The following is a 20,993-nucleotide window of genomic DNA, read 5'->3' on the forward strand; positions in this document are numbered from 1 at the left end:
CAAACTTTTAAAGGAGAGGTAGGAGGAAGACCAAACATGCACTGACATATGATGGTCCACAGTCATATGTCTATCGATGATATAACACCCTGCAAAGTTGGAGGGCCTGATTCAATGACTTTGTGGTCCATAAATTCCAAAAGAACCTTATTGAGCAAACTGAACACCGCTGCCAAAAAGTTCAGCTGTTTCCCGATATGCTGAAGACTTAGAAAGCTATAAGGTACATACATGTTTCTTTGAACTTTACCTACATGGTCCAGTGAGGAACATCAAAGCAGCTAGTAGGATCAGGCACTGCGTAGTTCTGTGAACTCCTCCTTTGGAAACAAAACGGGTAGTGTGTCAGCATGTAAGCTGTGAACAGAACAAAACACAGAGGAGGAATTATTGCAGTTTAGCAGACACACAGAAGAGTAGCAGCCGTAAAAGCCGAAAGCTGTCCTTTGGACAACAAGCAGACACAACTTTTCTATTCCTGAATTTAATATTGTTTTTTAGATCATAGAGACTTATCTGAAAGTAACTTTACAACTCAAGCACCTGTGTATCATACAGATCTGGAGCAGTCGTAGTAAGAGAGTGATGACAAGCATGCAGGATGCTCATATCGACCCTGAAGGGTTAAGCAAAATCACAGCCATTTCAGATGACTTTTCAAACCAAGTGACAAACTGGTATGAGGATAACAAAGCTGATTTCCCAGGACGACTTGTCTAAGACAAAGAAGTTTGCAGCGAGTCAGCAAGGGAAGTGGGATGGTATGTGCCTCAAAACTGGCATCTCCAGCTGCACGGAGAGCAACGCTGAGACACCACTGCATCGCAGGGGCAGCTCACTGCAAGGGTAGGAAACGGGGCGCGCCTTTTTTTTTCACCAAATGAGATGATGTTCCACTTCATCTTCATAAGGGAAGAAAATACACATTTACTACCCGTGTACATTACTGTATGCTGAAGCAGCTCTTCCAACACAGCTTTGAAACCCAAACACCATTGACCCTGAAGACCTGCAAGAGAGCCCTGCTCTCTGCTGGCTCTGCCCAGCTAAGGGGTGCAACGCGGTGGGCTGGAGGTGAGCCCCAACGTCCCCTCACACCAAATGGAAACAACCGAGGTTATGTTTGCGAGAATGAATGGAAAGGAAGTAGTTCAGATGAAATGTAGCCAGGAAAAAAAGAAAGAACCTGCATTATTTGCCTTACAAACAGCACCATACAATCCTTAGCAGTTAGGAAGAGCGTTGAGTATTTTGTCAGCACATCCTTTGATACCCTCTTAGCCCAGTTCAAACCAGCACCTGAAGCAACTGGATATTTATTTTCCAAGTATTTACACTGCTACTCTCTGTCCTGCTACTCCCTGTGCGTATAATGCAAAAGAAAGGCAGAATAAAGTAATCTGACGGCTCCTCAGGTCAAAAGTAAAGTAAGCCAAACACATGAGGAGCTCAGGAGGCGCAGAGCCACACTTTTAAAATCAGCAGTTCCAGTTTCAGCCCTTAGTTCCAAGGCTGCAGCAATTAAACAACACCACAGTAGCTCATCTATTAAAAATAAGACTTTCATGGTATGTGCTAATTATTTTTTAAACGAGGTCTCCAAAGGTCCTCAGTGGAACTCTTGCATGCAGTTACCCATGAAACAGCAAAGTGAATTCAAAGTGAATTCAACACTTATTTAAAAAACTAATTCCAAAATAATTTGCATGCAGAAAGTATAATTTTTCATTTACAGTATCGATGCTGGAAAAAAAAGAACCTGCCTCATCACCAAAGCCAGTTTCTGGACTCACTTTTAAAACTGCAAAACCATTCAAAAGGGATGATTACTTTTATTTAGTTGGGAGATTACAGTTCCCGGCAATTAAAACAGGGATTCTAAAATCTCTTAATAATTTCCCTCTTATCAAGCTATTATGTTTTTAGTTAGCAGTAAACTAATATAATATATTAGTATTTCAAACTGTACTCAATAAATAGATTACTTCCCTGTAATTATCTACTATTTTTTAATGTTAAACTATTTCTATCGAGAATCCAATTTTACCTCCCTATCCATGCAGGCTGTGATCCAGAGCTTTGGAACTCATTGCCCTAAGAGTCCCATAATCTTATGATTAACTAAGATTCCTCAAAGAAAGCTTCTGTCATTCATATACTTAGATGCAAAACTAATAAACTCTACTCAGTATGAAAAACAATTAAAAACTATCAAAAACAGGTGACAAAATTCAGATTATGAAGATCATCAAAGTTCATTTGAAGAAACCATGCAAAAGGTTTATCTATCTGAGGAATTAAAATCCGTAACATTTTCAAAATTTGTTTTCCATAGGAGATTAGCAACAATTCTGGCTTCTGGAGGTACATGAAGCCCAGACCTTATCAAGGGAGCAGGATATAAGGCTCTTGAGAAAACTACACCTGTAATAACAAACTCTCCCATCTGCTTCCTCCCTTCCCCCTCCCCAAATTATGCTTTTAGAATTGTGATTTTTGAAATTTGATCTTAGAAAACAGAGACTGATTTATTTTATTCAAAGCAGTCGGAGGTAGATGCTTACAGGTAACGTGACAGGCACAAAGCACGGTTGCTTTCCCACGAAACGCCCAGGATAAAATCAGGGAAGACGGAAACCAGGCTGGTTTGCTTTTTACATCTGACAATGAATGGCACTTTCCGTTTGGATTGCTCTCCTGCATGAGTTGATCTGACTTGATAAAATCTTACTTGAATCTACAGTGTCAGAAAGGCAATGAGAAAATTCCTTTTGTGGAAAGGAGGACTCTGGATGCAGGGATTCCTGCCTTGTTTCCTCGACAGAAGGAATTCATATATATAGACCCCAGGCCACAAAACTGAATTCCTGTGTTTATACAGAAGCGTATCACAAAATAGATTCCTCGCTGTCAGAAATAAATTTCATGAAATGATAACATTAAGATGCATATTCATATAAGTGTTCAGCAGATGATAAAGTTTATTTCATGGCTGTTTTCTTTACTGAACTTTGGGGAATTTTTTTGTTGTTGTGAAAAAAAAATGGAGGTTTCTCAATGTTTGGGGAGATTTAAAATTACAAATTTATATTTTCTTGCCTAACCAATCCAACACATCATCAACAGATAGTACAAATTATCTTATCAATCATCCTCAAAAATGACTATAGCTGGCTATGGAAACACCTGCACAGATAAAAGGCAATTCAGTAGTTTATTAATGTAACTCTGATGACTTTGTAAAATCATAAAAAGGCATATTACAATGTGTGCCCTGCAGCTTCTATTTTCAGTGGAACTTAAAGGGCACAAAATTGTTTGATTCTTGAGCTTCAGGTGTAGAAAGCCTGCAAGCTGAAAGAGATATCTTTGACTTACCCTTTCTTTAGCTGGATCAAATTAGAAAGAGGTTAGACTCATTCTAGACAAAGATGAGATTAAAGCTGCATGGTAAGAGATCGTACAATATTTAGAAACCTGAATGCTCCTTACTGATACAGAAGGAAAACATGAAATATCTAGTTCAGGACAATATTTCCTGCTGGGAATAGTGTTTTTGTTATGGTTGTGGTTGCTGCTTTATTTATTTTCACATTTTTAGTGTTTGATTTGTTACATTAAGGAAAAAGTATGTTTATAAAAATAGATTTTGCTTCTACTGTCAAAATAAGGAATAAAGCCAGTTTGAAAGCGCAAGCTACCTGCTCATCCCCAGCCAGCACTGGTCAGAATAAGGCAAGAGTTTTGAAAAGTTGAGGTGCTACAGAAACGTACAGCTTTCTAACTAGATAACACAATAAATAATGAGGTCATTATCAATAAAAAGTGAAAACTTGGGTCATGAATTCAGGAGATACTAGGTGTGGGATCAAAAAACTGCATTAAAACTTAAACAAGATTTCTAGAGATCCAAAGAGATACAAAAATGTTCACATTTTTGATAATTCACTAGAGATACAGTCTCAAAATTATCTCGTTTACTCAAAATATTCTCTGTGAAGTTATGGGCCTGAACTCACTGCTTGAAATTTGGAGACTGGACCTGTCAAATAGACTTTAAAAGGTGCACAAGGTTAATTTCAGTTGAATGTCTGTTATGAATACAGTTTCCCAGATGAACTGCTTAATGTGCACAGAGATTTCACTGCAGTCACTAGCTTCCAGTGGTCCCCTCTTTTGAACTCCCAAATGACAGGAGTTCTCTCTTACCTTGGCCCAATATATATGTAAATACTATTTTTCATGTTGAAATGCTTCAACAGGTCAAATTAAGAAAGAACAGTTCTTGAATATCCTATAAATTAGTGGGAAGAAAGAAGCAGAGTCTCATTTTATCAACTTTCACTTGAAAGATAGGCATTTTAATGCATGTCTTGTAGTTGCTTGAAAAACTAGGTATAATGATAAATTCTTTCTACGTTGTGTGAACGTCAGCTATATCCCCACAGAACTGAATCCTCTTCTGCATTTCCGAGGTTGTGTTAAAAAATCCCCAAGGCCAAAATCAAAGGATGAATTTACTATCAAACAGTATTTCATTCAACTTGTTCAGCTTTGAAATGTTTGAGGATGACTGAAAAGAATTTCACGACCCTTTCATCCAGTTTAACTATCTGAGATTAAAAACAAATGATTAGCATCCAAAATTTAGACTATGTTCTTACTGAAGAGAAGTTAACATTCATACTACTGACTCAGCCAATTCAGCTGCCGTTTTTGAACTACTAGGTAGGAAGGCTTTATCTTGTCTTGAATGTCTGAGAAATATGGTAAAACAAAATTTAGATGTTTCAGACATGATTTTAGTTTGGTAGCCTCATGTCTCAAAAAACGGTTCAGTCTAGATGTATCACTTTTGTTCTACTGAAGGACAGTGACTTCAGCATTTTAATGGAAAATGTGAGTGGCTATTCTGAAATTATTCAGTGAGGTCTTCTCAGTGTAAAAGGGTTCAGCCCAGTTTAGGTTATGTACAAAGCATCTAATACGAGCACTGAAAATCATTAGTAGCACAAGCAGTTCAGAAAAAATAAAATAGCTACTAGGACAGTATTTTTCTTTAATTTAACTGCTTTTTTAACTTACGTATCTATATAGCTGATATATAATCTTTAAAGCATTTTAAATTTATGAATGTTTAGAATCTCTTTTAGATTTCAGTTCCTTCAGTTCTAGTGCTTACTGATGTGCGACTACAAGCACCTCTATTAAAAAAAGAAGACCACAACCAAGTAATTTCTTCAAAACAATAATTTCTTAAATGTCATATATAACATTACATGACACTACAAGATAATTACGGCTAAATAGACCAAAGCAGGAAACTCTGTATTTGGTGTACAGTGCTCAGCATTTGTAATTTAGGAAGTGGTTCATCCCATCTAACTTTAAATACCTTTATATTCACAGGCGTGTATCCCAGAGCTGTACAGTTAATGGAGGAAAACTGGCACATCAAAGGACCATTCAATACAGCTAGCACATTTCAGTTGCTGGCCCTAGGCTGACAGGAGGTAAGTCCTGGGAGTACCTCATGTTTTCCACCCATTACACAGTACATCTAATCTGGTCTCACAAATCTCACCCTGAGTGTTCACTTCTTGCGATCCTGAATTAGTATCCCTAATAACTGTCCTTGCAAATCCCTTTCATTTGCTTCTGTTTAGTTAATAAATATTCTCATTCATCCAGCCATTTTCAGTCAAATTATTCTCCACTATATTTATACACACACACACACACACACACACACACACACACACACACACATATAAAATCTATATCCTTTCTCATGGAAGATTGACTTATCTGAAAAAGATGATCTGGGCAAACATGCTACTCTGTTTCTTCTATACGAAGTTTCACTATTAACAGGAATTATTCAAACCGTTTAAGACACCCTTCACCACCCCACTGATAGCCTTTTCTCTACCTGTCACTGAATTAGAGAAAGAGATCTATGCTTTCCCATGGTTTTCAGTGTCGCTGATTGGTCTTAAAGAGAAAAACTCAACTTGTAAAAAATTAGAAATTTTAGTATTTCAGGAAATATTCACGTATGACCTATGGACACATGGTATGTGTCTTACGTGAAATTTCAGAGAATAAAGCACAGGTAAAATTTGGAATTATCATATGAGGCAGTTTAACATACTCTTGAGTAATATGTTTCCTTATCAGTTGGAAGCAGATGGAATTCTCTTAAAAAGCACAGCAATCCCACTCATGGAAATGTGCTGTGTGGTCATTGGGGTATCCAAGTAAAAAGTGTCCAATAACTTGGTGTTCCCTAACTATGTATAGCTATAATATAGAAAAAAATCACAGTAATCAATAATTTCTTTCTAAACTCCGTTTTCTATAAAATATGTATGTCTTTACCCAACAAGTGTCTTGAAACTTCTCTTGAGGAATTACAGGGTTAATAAAAAAGTTTATAAGCACAGAAAGCGGACCAGTTTTTGGCAAGACGTGCAATAACCTCCCACATTTACCTATCAAAATTAACTCTAATACATCAGAAAAAGTTGATAGTATGTATATGTAAACCTTAAACAATCCCCTAAATGAACCTAGACAGTGGCTGCAACGCAGACTTCACATTCAAACACAAAAACTGTGTCTCTGGACAATGAAAAAAGGTCGTGAAATGTTAAATATTTGATTCCTTCCACACTGAAGAGCTACAGAGTACAGATATAACTGCTGTAATTGCATCTGCTTGAATTTAACCTAAGAAATTTCACTAAATCTGGGAAGTGAAGCAATCACTTTTTTTTTTCTTTTGAATTAAAGAGTAATTTAAAATTCTCACAACTCAGAAAAGGACTAGTAAGCATAAAATTGCAGACATCCATGTTTCTTGCATGCCAGAACAAATATGTGGCCTTGTAAGTGATACAACATAATCTGTGTGTGACATTAGGACCACCAAAGTGAATAGAAACCAGTGTGTTCGCATGGCACTGCAGTAACCAGCAGCACTGGACTGAGGCAGTGGCAGTGTCCTGGGGCTCAGCTGGAGCCAGAACTCCTGCAGACCTCACATGATGCTGTGGTGAAAGGTGTCCTCGGTCTACAGGAGGGACTTGGGACACCTCTGAAGAAGACGTGGAGGCTGATTTTGGTGCCTGAGGCTCTTTGCCAGGAACTCCCGGGGGGCAGCACCCAGGGCTTCCTCCACCCACCCTGCAGCTGGGATGTCTCCGGCAGAGTGAAGGACATGATCCTCTCATCGAGAGGGACACCAACTGGGCCACCCCAGACAGACCTTAGCTATCTGTTCTCTGTCACCTGCTGTGGTACCAATACTTTGCAACAATTCAGCTATTTTAGTATATGAAACCCATACAAACCTCATCTGTCAGGAAGGCAATTTATTCATCTAGAAATTATCTCAAAAAATTGCCTAGAAAATCAACTTCCTTATCAGCTTCAACTTTCTCAGTTTTCAACAATTTTTGTTATGAAATTACTTTATGAGTCTTTGTCATGTGCTTAATTAAATGCTATTCTGCCTAATCAAATATTGTTCTTTTATAGTTCTTTACTAAAGCGGATCCAACAACAACAAAATCAAGGTTTGCATACTAAAAAAGCACAGGCAGAAAAGCACATACCTGCTGAATTCAAAGATAAAAATTAGTGATAAAATTATAAAACCAACTTCGACTAAGTTTAGAAATATTTGCTAGGCTATTATTTATACATGAAGGTTATTCTGACCCATGACATTTTGGGTATGCTGCTGAAGAGGCATTATGATTCTTTCTGAAGGCAAAATCAAGGCTGAGCAAAAACACATCAATCATTCAGATTAAATCAAACAACCCCATTAGAAATACAAAATTATTATTTTGGCTATAGAAGAGTTTCACTGGAAAGGTGGAGTCCTGCTCTTCTGATAAGCATAATGCACCTTTTCTACCTCTCAACAGTGTTTTGCTCTTTCCAGTAGTTTAGCAATTCTTCTTCATTGCATGGTGCCTAGAATTGGTTGGTCCTAGGTGGACTAAGTTCAGAATTAACTCTCAAATGTTACAGGTCCATACAGTAAGAAATATACAACTAATTAGTATGGAGTACATACTGAGACTTTATTTTTATGCTGCTGTTATCCAGGAACTGATAGTTTATGTGACTTGAGAGCTGCTGCTCTCTTTGATGCCAACATTCAAAGAACAGTTTGTTGTTTTAGACACTAGGGGCATAAAAGGGAAACCTGCAATTCTTAACATCAAAGCCTAATTGTACTTAAGCCCTGGGACTGAATACATACTACAACATCATGTGTGGTAACACAAACCAGTGTAGGCAAAGCTGCTGACTGACTTTGAACTAAAATTTCTCATTGCTACAAATGCGACTTATTGCTAGTTCATTTTCTACATTACTGTGAAGAACTAAGCAGGGATTAGTGCTGATGTGAAGTGTTCTCTGGGAGGATATACTCCTGACCCCAAATGGGGGCAAATCGTAAGTAAACTTTAGTAGTGTAACATGCTTTTATTCATATCTGAAAACTGTAACCTTTCTACTGTAGATTGTGTGTAGTGTAGCTGAAGTTAAGTTTCTATTATTAATTTTGTATTAAAACTATATACAGAAACTGGGTATTGAAAAGAACAGCTTAGTAATTTATTTCCCTGCTAATATATTGCAATTCATTTAAATGTACACATAAACTAAAAAGCTAACTAGCTTTTAGTTGGGGGAGGGAGGCAAGCGGAGAAAAAATGTGGTGTGTGGGAAGAAAACTTTTTTTTCCTACAGATAAGATATTTTCTAAAAATAACCTCCCCCAAAGTTAAATTAAGAAGTGACTTTTAAAATAGTTAGTCCTTTTACTACAGAAAAAAAAGAAAGAAAGAAAGAAAAAAAAGAAAAAAAGAAAAAACCTACCTACCGCCAATATAATTGACAAAGCACCTTTCAAACAATGATAGTTGCAGATTCACTGAAAATGCCACTAGCAAAACCAACAGAGCTAACACAGGTGTTTAAAAGAGCAGTTTGCTCAGTTTGCACATATAAAATGTCAGAGAGACGCTTGAAAAACTTTCTTTGATAGATGACTTGAATGGAGATGATGTCAGTTTTTAAACATTCAAAAAAACCAAGATGCCTCAGGAACTGGTGAGAGGATTCATATGTTTTCTTTCTTTCTTACAGGCAGAGGTGAAAGTATCTTGAAAGTCCATTTTCCTCTTTCAGCAAAGCTTAACCATACCAAACCTATCTTCAGTTGATGTGAACCTTGTACCACCAACGGTACTAAAAAATTTCAGGTATCTAGTTATTAAGTTCTGGATAAAAAATTACTTTAAGCTAATAATCAAGTGAGTAAAATCCCCAGGTTTTGCTTTTGTTTATTATTGCCTTTTTTGCAATGATGTGGGGAATAGTATATTTTCCTACAAATATGTATAATTTAACATATTTTCTGCTTCTATAGACACTTAAGCTATTGAAGGCAATGGCCTCCATTTCTTCTGTTCTATTCCCAAGTCATCTTGTAATTATGTTTTTTGTAAGGTCTGTGGCCCACGGGAGCATCTGAATAAGATGTTCTGTGAAACATTTACTCAACAGCTGCAATTTTGGGAGAAAATCCTTAAAAACACAGGTGCTTCCATTCCTATGGCACACAATCACATTAGCTTTTATGTTTCTGCTGAAGTAATGCAATTCAAGACTTAATAACAACATTAAATTGCATAATTAATTTAGAGGCATTGGAGAGCACACCAAGATGTATTGAGACAATTAAGACCTTTAGAAAAGTTGCCATAAGACGCTTGCTTCCTCTGGAAGGCAATATAACATTAGCATACAATCAGCCCAGCCAAGGACTCTCACTGGGATAAGATTTTAAATTACTTAATAAAGACTTCACAGACAAAAATTCTGTGCTCATTTTCATGGGTTCATGAGATGAACAAGGTCCTAATTTCTCACATGAAATTATAGAAATTACGTATCTTGCTTATATACAAGAAAGTCAGAAAACGAGACAGAAAGTTCAGGTATTTGTCCAAATGCAGTACGAGAGATAATATGAAAGCCAGAGTTAAGACTCCCATGGCAGAGCTCAGATAGCAGTCTCCTATCAGTATAATTAAATGCCAGTGCAGAACACCCATTACACCGTCTTGTTTTTTCCCTTAAACAAACAAACAAACAAACAAAAAAAAAAAAATGAAAGAAAGTAAGGCCAGTATGGCTAATTTCTAACTGAACTACTTTCGGGAAGAATGATATCATTCCAGTGATAGAAAAATGATAACTGTATCAATTCTTAAAAACATGACAGCTTTTCTGGGCTTTTCTGTCAGTAATTTCCCTATGACTCAATTTCGCAGATGTATAGGAAATGCCCCCAAGATGGCTGTTGATTCTGCAACTTACTTTGGTCTGATGTGAACCACTCTTCGCAGTAGTCTTTCTCTCTGTGACCACAGAAAAACCCCAATGCTTAATTTATATTAAACACCTAACGCCTCGACAAATAACATCGGGCAAGTTGGATTCCACTCAAAACTACATCAAGAGTCAGAATCAAAATCCCTCCATTTTCTTCTCATAAGGCAGTGACATGGCCAAGAGTTGAGGATCTTCCGAGCCAGCTAGTATCGTCCATCCTCTTTACAACCATCTGGAGATGGTCTATAATCTGCTGATTGCTAAACTAAACTTGTAGAGGTCATATCCAGTCTAGCAAGGCAGCAGAACTAACAGTAATTCCTGTATTTCTACCTGATTTATTTGAACATTGTTGAAGGGAAATTAGACATAGGCAATGTATAATGGGAAAATGGATGTGAGGTCACATATTGGAATAGTTACATGTGTACGTCTTTTTTATAATACCTCTTCTCCCCATCCCGACCTGCCCGTCTTCACAAACGTAACTCAGTAGAGAAATTAGTTGGTTTCCTGATTCATAACTAAACTGTGGCTTTGCCAGGAACTCTACCAAGGACATTAAGCTGTTGAACGGAGCCCTGAAACAGAGTAGTGAGCAAGGTAATGAGGAAGCAGTGTGCTCCTCTGCTCCATTTCCTCCCTTGTTCCAAAAATAATGCACCCCGTATTACTCATCTGTAGGAAGGACGGTGTCCTGACATCGATTAGCGTATCACGAGAGCACAAAACCATGCGACTGCCCTTTCAGCACCCTTGATGCCACTTTGCTACCAGTGACAGGGGCTCGGTGGTCCTGCAGACCTCTTCCCCTGATCCCTAACCCTTGATATGAAACAGTTCAGCTCCGACAGGTATTAAGGCATACTTATGCTCCCTCATTCCTTTAAATTGTGCTGCCAGCCAAATAAATATATTGCTTACAGAAAAGCAGAGCAGCTGCTCCAGCCCTGAACCTTATCCTGTTCTTCAAAAAGAAATTGTCTTTTCCAGTTTAGCAATCAGGTCATAATCTTTCTCTCCATTAAGACAATGGAAGAAATCCAGTGTCAGCTCCCAGGAAGTGAAGAAAAGGTAAACAGGAAGCAAATGCTCCTAATTGCTGAATATCGGACTCATTCTGGAAGAACTGGAAGAAAGCTGAAAACTGTACTGCTGTCTTAGATGGACCTAATTTAACAGAAATATCATTTCAAACAACAGGCTGGTTATATTCTAATAGTTAGTTGTTTTCAAGGACAGTCTTTCAATCTTTCAGTAGTTAATAAATTCTATCTGCAAAACATTCTTCCTTAAGATGTAACTTCAAACAAATGAAATTTTCAAACCTCTACTATATGTGAGGTTACACAGTACGAGAATAACTCTTCCTCAGCCCAGTGAAGAAAGGGAACTATTGGGAACATTTTAATAAGCCTGTAAATCCAAAAAGCAATGTGAAATTATAAAAAGTATACTGATGCCTCAAATACTGTTAGAGATGCACTAGACGTAAACATGTCACCTATTTAAAAGGACACCACGGTGTGCTTTGAACAAGAAGAAAGCAGAGTAAGGGCACACCAAGCAGTCCAGAAAACCAAGCTCCCAAGTGGGTACGCCTTCATCCAGATGAAACTGTTTTCCTGTTTCAGGTAGACAGAGAGAATGGCTGTTGACTGCTTGCATGCAGGTTTAAATAAGACGCATTTCAAAGTAATGTTAGTAGGCAGAGAGATTTGCTCTGGCACAGAGAACAGATTTTTATAATGAACATGACTTTGACAATTGCTTTCAAGTAAAATAAGCCTCTCTATTCAGAGAAGTCTAGAATTTAAAGGATGTGGTAAATTCACGATGCCCTCTCCAGTGAATCAGTCTGCAGTCAGTCTGTGGCTGTTTACTTGAGACAAGACCTTTTCTTTATTATTTTATACACTGATAAAGCAGCATGTGCCTTGATTCCTTGGGGGTGGGAGGATAGTCTGTCATAGTTTGTTTCTCACCCTTCTAATGGTGCAACAGTATCTACTTAAGAAATGACAAGGCAGATTTCCTGGGTTTTATGTAGCTTTTTCTCACAATTCAGAGATCATTGAAAAAAATTAAAACTTTATGCTGAGGTTACTAAAAAAATAGCCAGCCCGTTGCCAACACTCTGTAGGTAAAATACTGCAGGTCTAGAGTGACAGGTCATTGCCCTGCATTACTACTTGGCTGTAATTCTAACTGTTAATTAAAGCTGCTCCAACCCAACTACTCAAACCAAAGGTCAGCTCAAAACGTGAAGATGTACAAGGAAAGAAGTTGCTCTTCTCTGCTTTTGAATATACTTCAGTCTATACCAAGAGCTGAGATCGTTGTTCCTTAAAAGACGATGTTCGCACAATCCTGCAGATCATCTGTGCGCACTGTTTGCATTCTTGGACTCTAAGGCTTTGTGAGGAGCAACCCCTGGCTAGGAGCAAAGAGTTAGGGTACTCTTAAAAAATTGCATTATAGATTATATACTGATTAAAGCAGTCAGGAGGCTTTGCTGAAGTAATGCTGCTGCATGAAACATCCTGCCAGACTCGGAGCAGTCTCGGCTGTACAATACAGCACTTCCACTGGTCCTGACATGGACCCGCATGTTTCATGCTGGGATGATGTTTTGTTTTCTGATCTTTCTCTTCTCTCTCTTTCTTTTTTCTTTTTTCTTTTTTTAAAATAGTGTAACTTTCTCCCTACCTTATAGTCTATAGCAGTGTCCAACCTGTTCCATGGTTTACCAAGTTTGTTTGCTGAATACCATGACATGAACTCATAAAATGCAAAGACTTTTAAATGTTTTGGAGTGGCGCATTCCTGAGCACTGCACACTGAATCATTTCATAGAATATGTTTACCTGTTTTCATTTAATTAAAAAAAGCTCCTATTTTGGGGTTTCCTGTATGCATTTTTAATATAGTAGGCTGGTACATGTCTTGAAATCCTTAATATTAATCATAGCATTTAATTGAAGTTGAAACTGTGAACTACAGAAAATGTAACTGCATTTTACCAATGGACAAGCATTCTCATTTAGGGTCCAAAAAGCTCACTAGACTATAAAGATTGTTTGATTTTTCTATCTGCAATAAGAACTACAGACAAAGAATGCCTATCAAAGACAGACAAATTAGCATATGGGCAGATGTCATGTAAAGCAAATTTTCATTTGCACCTTAAAATCAAAATGTATAAACTTTCTTTTCCATCACCTCCACTTTAAGCCTTGCTACTCCAAAAAATTGTGAAATTATTTGCTAAAACTTTAATTTCTTGGTGCAGTACACATTGATGTGTGGGCTGCCACAAAGGATTACCCAGCTTTCCACATGCCTTATGACTACATAGCCCATTTGATTTACACCATATATTTGCACTATTCAATTGTATAATAATCTACATTTTTGGAATATGCAGCAAGATACAATACACAAATCACTTCAAATCAAAAGGGCACTTAGAAGGGAAGCAGCATATAAGAAGCCAAGAAGCCACTAAATCACACAAGCACCTCAGAAGTTCTTCCAATGTTTCTACCCCAACTGCCTAAGAAGCCCATCAAGAACCAGATGTTAGAAAATATCTTACAAGAATTTGCCATTTGCATCCAATGATCTTTATGAGTGTCATCCAAAAAAAAAAAAAAAAAAAAAAAAGGATGAAGAACCCTTTGATGTGACAGAGTAACTGGCAATCCCTGCAGAGATGTATCCTGATCAAATGATTTACAAGAGTGTTTGAAGCAAGAGATGAATATAAATGGGTAACTAATGATGGACAGCATGTTTACTAACAAAACTTAAACATATTTTAGCAAGGAAAATACAGTTATATAATCTTGGAAATTAGTTACAGATTCTTCCCATAGTTTAAGTGTAACTTATTTGTAAATATGTTATAATGAGCTGCCCTTTGTTACTACAGCGAGATACACATACCTAAATTCTGTGTCATGAATTTCAGAGTGATGTATGAATAGCTGGAATAGGAAATATGATGGAAATAATTTATTTTTCCTTTGCACTACTCTTGTGTTTTATTTTACAGTATCAACAGACTTTTTTATTTCACTTGTGCCCGGGGATAAATATCTCCACTGTTCCTGAAATTTCTCAATTGGTTTGCAAGCAGTCAACTTAAATGAACAGTGAAATTGATAGACTAATGACTTATTTTGAAAATTCAAGGCAATTTTTTGTTCAACCAGGGGAAATAATACCTATAAAGGTGCACATATGTTTTAAAGACCTTTGCTTATTGACTCTCTTCACCTGTTTTTTCATACTTCCTAAGATTCGACAGAAACTGATAAAATATGTATTTCTAGGGAACTGCTTCTGAATTCTGAAGTTCACAGATCTAAACTGAGTAATTTGTACCAAATTATCTTAAAGTCATTAATTGTATGAGAACTTCATTGGTTCATGTGCCTGACAGTAACAACTACTACAGAAAGCAAAATTTCAGGTATGCAAATAACCTGGAGAACAAAAAGCAATCATTGTCTACCCAGGGCAGCAATTGTTAACATTTTCTATTTTTTTTGCCAAGTGACTCTGAAAACTGGACAAATTAAACCAAATTAAACTCTTCTAGGACACTGTTCTCTAGCAGTATTTGTGGAAAAGTGGATCTTTATTGAGGACTATTCTGGTTGGAATTTATGCACAAATTCTCCTGTTACTCTCTAACTGCTCTGAATATCATGCAGTGAGACAGAGAAGCCGCAGAGAAGCTAAACACAATGCATTAGCTATCCTGAGAGCATCACTAGAGCAGAAGTGTCCTATAATAGCTACTCTTACACAGTATCAGCTGTGGATTAGCTCCAGATTAGCTTCAGTCTGGACTAGATTCAAAATGCAGGACTGAAAAGGACTTGATTCTGGCCTCAAAAGCAGGTAGAGATGAGGAACAGGCAGAAAGGAAAGCAGCCTGAGCACACTCAGCCTTGGGTGATTTGTCTCTTTACAAGTTCCCAAAGATATGTGCTAACTGACAGGAGGTGACAGTCTCTAATCTGTGTATTACCCTTGAGCCAGCATTTCCCATCAAAATTTTTCTCATTCTCCCTGAAACAGTTGGATAACCTTGCCATTGAATACTGACTTCAAAGTAATTAAAATTTTGGATTCAAATAAGTTGTCTGATTATATACCTAATCTAATAAAAATGTGATTTTCTCATGACAAGTATTTTGCTATGAAGTGTGACGACTCCTTTGGAACCTTTCCTGTCCAAGAAAGCCTGAGCAAAAAGCACAAGTTGTTGCCATTTACTTTCAGTAATTGTTCTATATGATGGTGAACTTCCAACTCTGAAATTTCAATACTAATGAAAATTGAATTAGTAAGATACTTACAGCTTCTATGAAGTCCAAGTCAGAAATTTTATTTGGACAAACAAGTCCATTTGTTATATCAATGAATGACATTCTTTTACAATTAAAGTGAATTAAAACACTTAACCAGAAGATACCATTGATATGATTGATTTCTATGGAAATTTGATATGTTGTGATTGATAGTATCAATTGATAGTACTGTTATGATTGATTTGGATGAAAATGATGATTGATTTTTAATTCCTGACATCATCTTCTCAATCTATTTAAAATATTTTTTCAGAACTTTGAACAAGACACTTCTTTTTGCAAGTCTCCAGCTGAATTGCTCTCCCAACTTAATGTATTCCAGCATAGGGTTCAAAATGGGGTGTTATTTTAAGAGTTGCAATTATGAATCATATACACGAGAAAGACTTATTCTTCCAGTGCCTGACTTGGACTCATCTCAGATCTCTGTATGTATGTACTGTGCATGTCAAGAAATATGTTTGATAAACACTGTTTTGTCTTTTCACACATTTTATAATAGTAAAATGCTTGCTCTGTTAGAGATTCTGGCATAGCACAACATTTCGCCTCTTATTTCAGTTCTCTGTGGGGGAAAAAAGAAAATAGAGAACATCATTACTACAAGTGGCAGCTCCTACATTTTTCACAGAATAATGGTATCAATTGAACTTTGCAGGAAAAACACGACCGTTTCTTGCCTTTTGAACGGAGATTCACAAGCAATGCCAGATATGTCAGATCATGGCAAAGTATTGAAATTAATCTGAGAAAGACATCACACTGACAGAGCTTGCCTTCGCATCCAGCCTTCACTCCATTGTAACATTTTTTTTTTTTTTTTTAACTTTTTTTGCTCTCTTACATTTCAGGCAGTACTTTTTCTTGGCTCTCCTGCAGCTACTTGTTTGATTTTTGCTAAGCAACCACTTCCACAGATTGTGGGCTGCTCAATTCTGGATAGATCTCTTAGTGTAGTATGTTCAATGTTGCACTTTCAATTCTGTATGTTTCTCGTTGCTCCTTTGTGGCTGCTACACTGTTCTGGTGTACTGTGACCTATAGAAGGGTAAACCTCGTAGAAACCCCATATCAAATGTTCCAATTAATTAGAAAAAAATGAACCATGTGCCTCTTTTTGAGACAGATCATACCTGTATTTCTGGGTGATCTTGCAGGCCACAGATCAATTACTAATGACTACGGAACTACTGCCTGAGATGCTGAAGCTATAAACATTGCTTTTTAATGATTGAAGATTTTTTTGCTTTAATTTAAAAAGGGACTAAATTGGCAGCACCCAAGATACTGACATTTTCATGGCGACTAAAAGGCATAACTCATATACCACTTTTACTGCTACTGCTCCTTGTCCAAAGTCATTTTTCTGCTGGACTGGTCTAACAGCAGCCTTATTGTTAACTGGCAGAAGCAGAGTTATTCTCAATGTGGTGGCTACATCTTTGAATCAGGAGAAATATACCTGCAATATTTAATCAGTTTTTAACTTCACACACGGTATTCTAGAGCAAGCTACAAAGTGGATCAGAAAGATGCTTTACATTTTGTAATTTATTTTGCTTTTGTCCAATCATAACCAGAAGCAATCTCTCTGAATGTGTACGGAAAGGCTTAAACACTTGATGGCAAGAATATCAGTTTAAGATAATAGGTGTTCCCTCTCTCTGCAACTCACTGCCACCCTTTCAGAAATCATGCCGACTTCTCAACTGCACCAGCAAAACCATCCCTCTGCCACGCTCCATGCAGTCCTCTCAAAAGATGGTATTTTTTTCTTTCTAACTACCTCTCAAGGAAAGAGATGAACCAGTTACTTTTCCGATCTGCTTCACAGCAGATCCATACAAACAGGTTTGGGGCAATACACACAAACTCGTGCTGGTGGGAGAGAGAGGCTGCTGATCCCAGACCCCGGACGTTTGTACGGTGGACCCCATGACTAACACTGCTTTGAAGCTGCCAGCGCCGCGGAGACTGCAGAGTGTCCTTGCCTTCACACCAAAGCTGGTCACCTTTGCAGAACTTCATATGACACGATTAGGAAACAGCGAAGCATCTGCTAGCTCAAAAGATCTCTTCCCCGTTTCATTGTAGATGCAAACTATTACCAGAGTTCTTGACTGCTGTTGATAATGACTTTTAGTAACTACTATTAATAAACTGACCTTGACACTATGGCACCATCATATCTACAGAAGATGGAAATACCTAGCTAAACACCAATTACCTAATTATTGTGCACAATTCAATGCAGAAAATAATCCTTTTACAATTCTTGAATTCTAGGTAGAGTTATAAGTAACGCTAGTTAGAAAAGATGTTTATGTTACTAAACTATACATAAATAATTAGATTTCACTGAGGATATTAGGCATTTGAACTTATCACAAGAACTTGCTTGATCACAAGAATTTCTATGAGAAGCATGATGGGCAAGTTTAAAACTGAGGAAATAATTTGTGTGCAACAATTTCTGGATTAATCTAACTTCATTAGATTCATCCAAATTTCATTGAGATTTCCTTTCTCTTTTTTAATCAACAAACCAAACGAATTTTACTCCTAGGCCATAAGGCATAAGACATTTTGACCTAAATTGTAAAGAACTGCCCAATGTCACTTGGAGATTCAGAAAGACATAGTATCTGAAGAGTATAATGAACGTTAATTTCCATATTTTACCCAAGATTTTTCAAAACTGACTAATGAATATGATTTTTTATGTTTTGACCACTTGAATCACCTTTAACGATCACTCATTACCAGTCCTGGCACTGCTGTTTTTTCATGGATGCTTCAAACATTAAATAACATATGCATCCACAAAATAAAGAAATGACCATTTTCAGAAGAGTTGTAAGAGTTTTTTCTTTGTGTTTTATCCATTTTGTAATGACAAGTAAGGCCCTGGCTCACCAGTAAAAAGAGTATGAAAGATATACCTACTCCGTTTAAACTAATGTCATGGAATTATCCTGCAAGTACTATGCATGCTCTCTAAGACATATGATAGAGCATTGCATTAAAAGCTTTTCTTGTCATCAGGTTGGACGGTATGCACCACTTCGAAGTGAAAAAATATTATAGGAATGATGAGAATCACACTGAAAAAAAATGAATTAACATCTTTCTATCACATCCAATTCCATGGCCATTTTCTTTGCCTTGGCTTTATCATTTTAAAAAGAATGAAATGTAACTAAGCTGCTATAGCAGGAAAACTGAACATTCCCCTCTTTCCCCCTAACAGAAATCTCCCAAGATTTGCTTTAATGGCCGGTCAGGAAATTTCTAGGTCATGCTGTACTCCTTGGACTTGAAACTAGTGTAATTGTTACATCAGCCAAAATAAATTAGAACAAGTCAGAGATGTGGTCTTAGAGCTGAGTTGGCTCTTGGCAGCTTCTATGTGTAGGGATGGGTAGAAAGCATTTATGTGTTGTTCCCTCAGGGTTCCAACAAATTTCATGCAAGTCTGCGGATTAAGCTTTTAAAAACATAAACTTTATGTTTTATGTAATATTTTTATGAGCAACACAGTTGCTAAAGTCATTTGAATCTATCATACTGTACTAGATACTGGTGTTTAATAATATAGTATTATCTTCAGAATAGCATGTCAAATAGTATATATTAATATCTAAGAGAAATAAAATGCATGCTAAATACATCTCTTTTTAAAAGCATGCATAGACAGTGTTATGAAAAATTGCAATACAGTAAGTTCCTCTTGTTTTACTGAAGTTTATTTTTGTATAAAGACCTAATTTAAATTCAGTTTCACTAATCATTGTTCCATTGCAATCTTAACCTCTCTTTGCTAAAACTGTGAAATATAACATTTTATAGGCACAATTCACACATAATGGTGTACTTTATAGTGATGTGTTAATAAGGAGGACATCACATCATAGTAATTTTTTGTAATGAGAAACCTAGTCATTCTCATTTCCAGTACATTTAGAAACAGAGTATACATGAAAATGTAACAAGGTTCCAATTAATTTTATTGGCTTCTTCTGGGTTTTGCCAAATGAAGCATATTAAGTTGCAAACTCAGTAAATTAGAATGCATCATTAAAAACAATCTGCTAAGTTCTTAAAATCCAAAAGTCATTATTACCAGTCATTTCTCTCTTAAACTAAATTGAAATTTGGGCATTCTCAGTCAGTGGCAACTTCTACCTTGGCAACATGACACAACTTAGAGTTAGATTCAAGACCAAAAGGTTAAGGGACTGAGCACTGCTTAGGTATTAAATAGAGAGCAATATTTAGTCACATGAATGCATCCTGGCAAAGTCCTTCTAGCCTTTTGTTCAAGCAGTAAACATGTTCTTGATGGAAAAGAGTAAAATAAAGTCCATTAAACATTTATATTTTTTGGCCATAATTTGCAAAAAAAAAAATCTTTGAATGAAGCTATGTTGCTGAAATGTAAGGTGTGTCATGTACTATTTCAGGTTTAGAGGGTATAGCATAGCTAAGCTTTTTTAAAATTTTTTTTTTATTTTTCAGTCTTAAACGGTTATGTGCTAGTTGTGCTGACATAATGGATAATGGGAGAAGAATTCTTCCTTAAAAAAAAAAAAAAAAAAAAAAAAGGAAAACATACTGAAGAGAGTTTCCAGTTTCTATTTGTGAAATGTTTAACTAAATGCCTGAAGGATATTGGGACAGAGGGCTTAACCAAGAAAATGACAGAAAATAACTCTTTAAAATGAAAGAGACGATGGAAGCCTCATATCTACTAAGTATTGAAGGCTGATCTTTGAAATCGTATTATTTCAGTCATTCCTAGAAGAATTTACTAGCCCAAGTCTTCAGACTTAATCACAGGCTTCCCATGCAGTGATGGTTCTATTTCAAGTACTTAATGATGGTTTAATATTTTTTATGTGTGGTTGTACTACAAGGTTACATATTTTTCACAATATGCAAATTGCTATTAGTGATGAAAATATTCCAGAGAGTGAAGAATTTCCAGATAGTTATCTCAGGGAATTTTTAGCAGTAAACCAGAACTACTCAAAACCCTTGTCATCCCAAACAATTCCTGGAACCAATTTTCCATTTTGTTAGAACTTGCAAAACCTGAATCTGGAAGAGCAAATAAGACTGAAAAATGTCACTTTCAGTTTGACATTGTGTTGAATTTGTTCCCCAAATTCCCCAAGCCAGGGATGG

General features: G+C 36.7%; 1 protein-coding gene across 2 annotated transcripts in view; it reads right to left on the minus strand.

Moving 5' to 3' along the window:
• CHRM3 (cholinergic receptor muscarinic 3) overlaps positions 1–20,993 on the minus strand; it is a 263,713-nt gene that overhangs the window by 121,987 nt on the left and 120,733 nt on the right. The window contains exon 3 of one of the 2 annotated variants that reach the window (XM_062573655.1): positions 255–357. In XM_062573655.1, coding sequence (XP_062429639.1) covers positions 255–352 — 98 coding nt within the window. In that variant the 5' untranslated portion in view covers positions 353–357. Of the gene's footprint in view, positions 1–250; positions 358–20,993 lie in introns of those variants that run through there. The other variant, XM_062573656.1, reaches the window with a different exon arrangement.

Source organism: Rhea pennata, chromosome 3 (assembly GCF_028389875.1).
Source record: "Rhea pennata isolate bPtePen1 chromosome 3, bPtePen1.pri, whole genome shotgun sequence".
Classification (NCBI taxonomy): domain Eukaryota; kingdom Metazoa; phylum Chordata; class Aves; order Rheiformes; family Rheidae; genus Rhea; species Rhea pennata.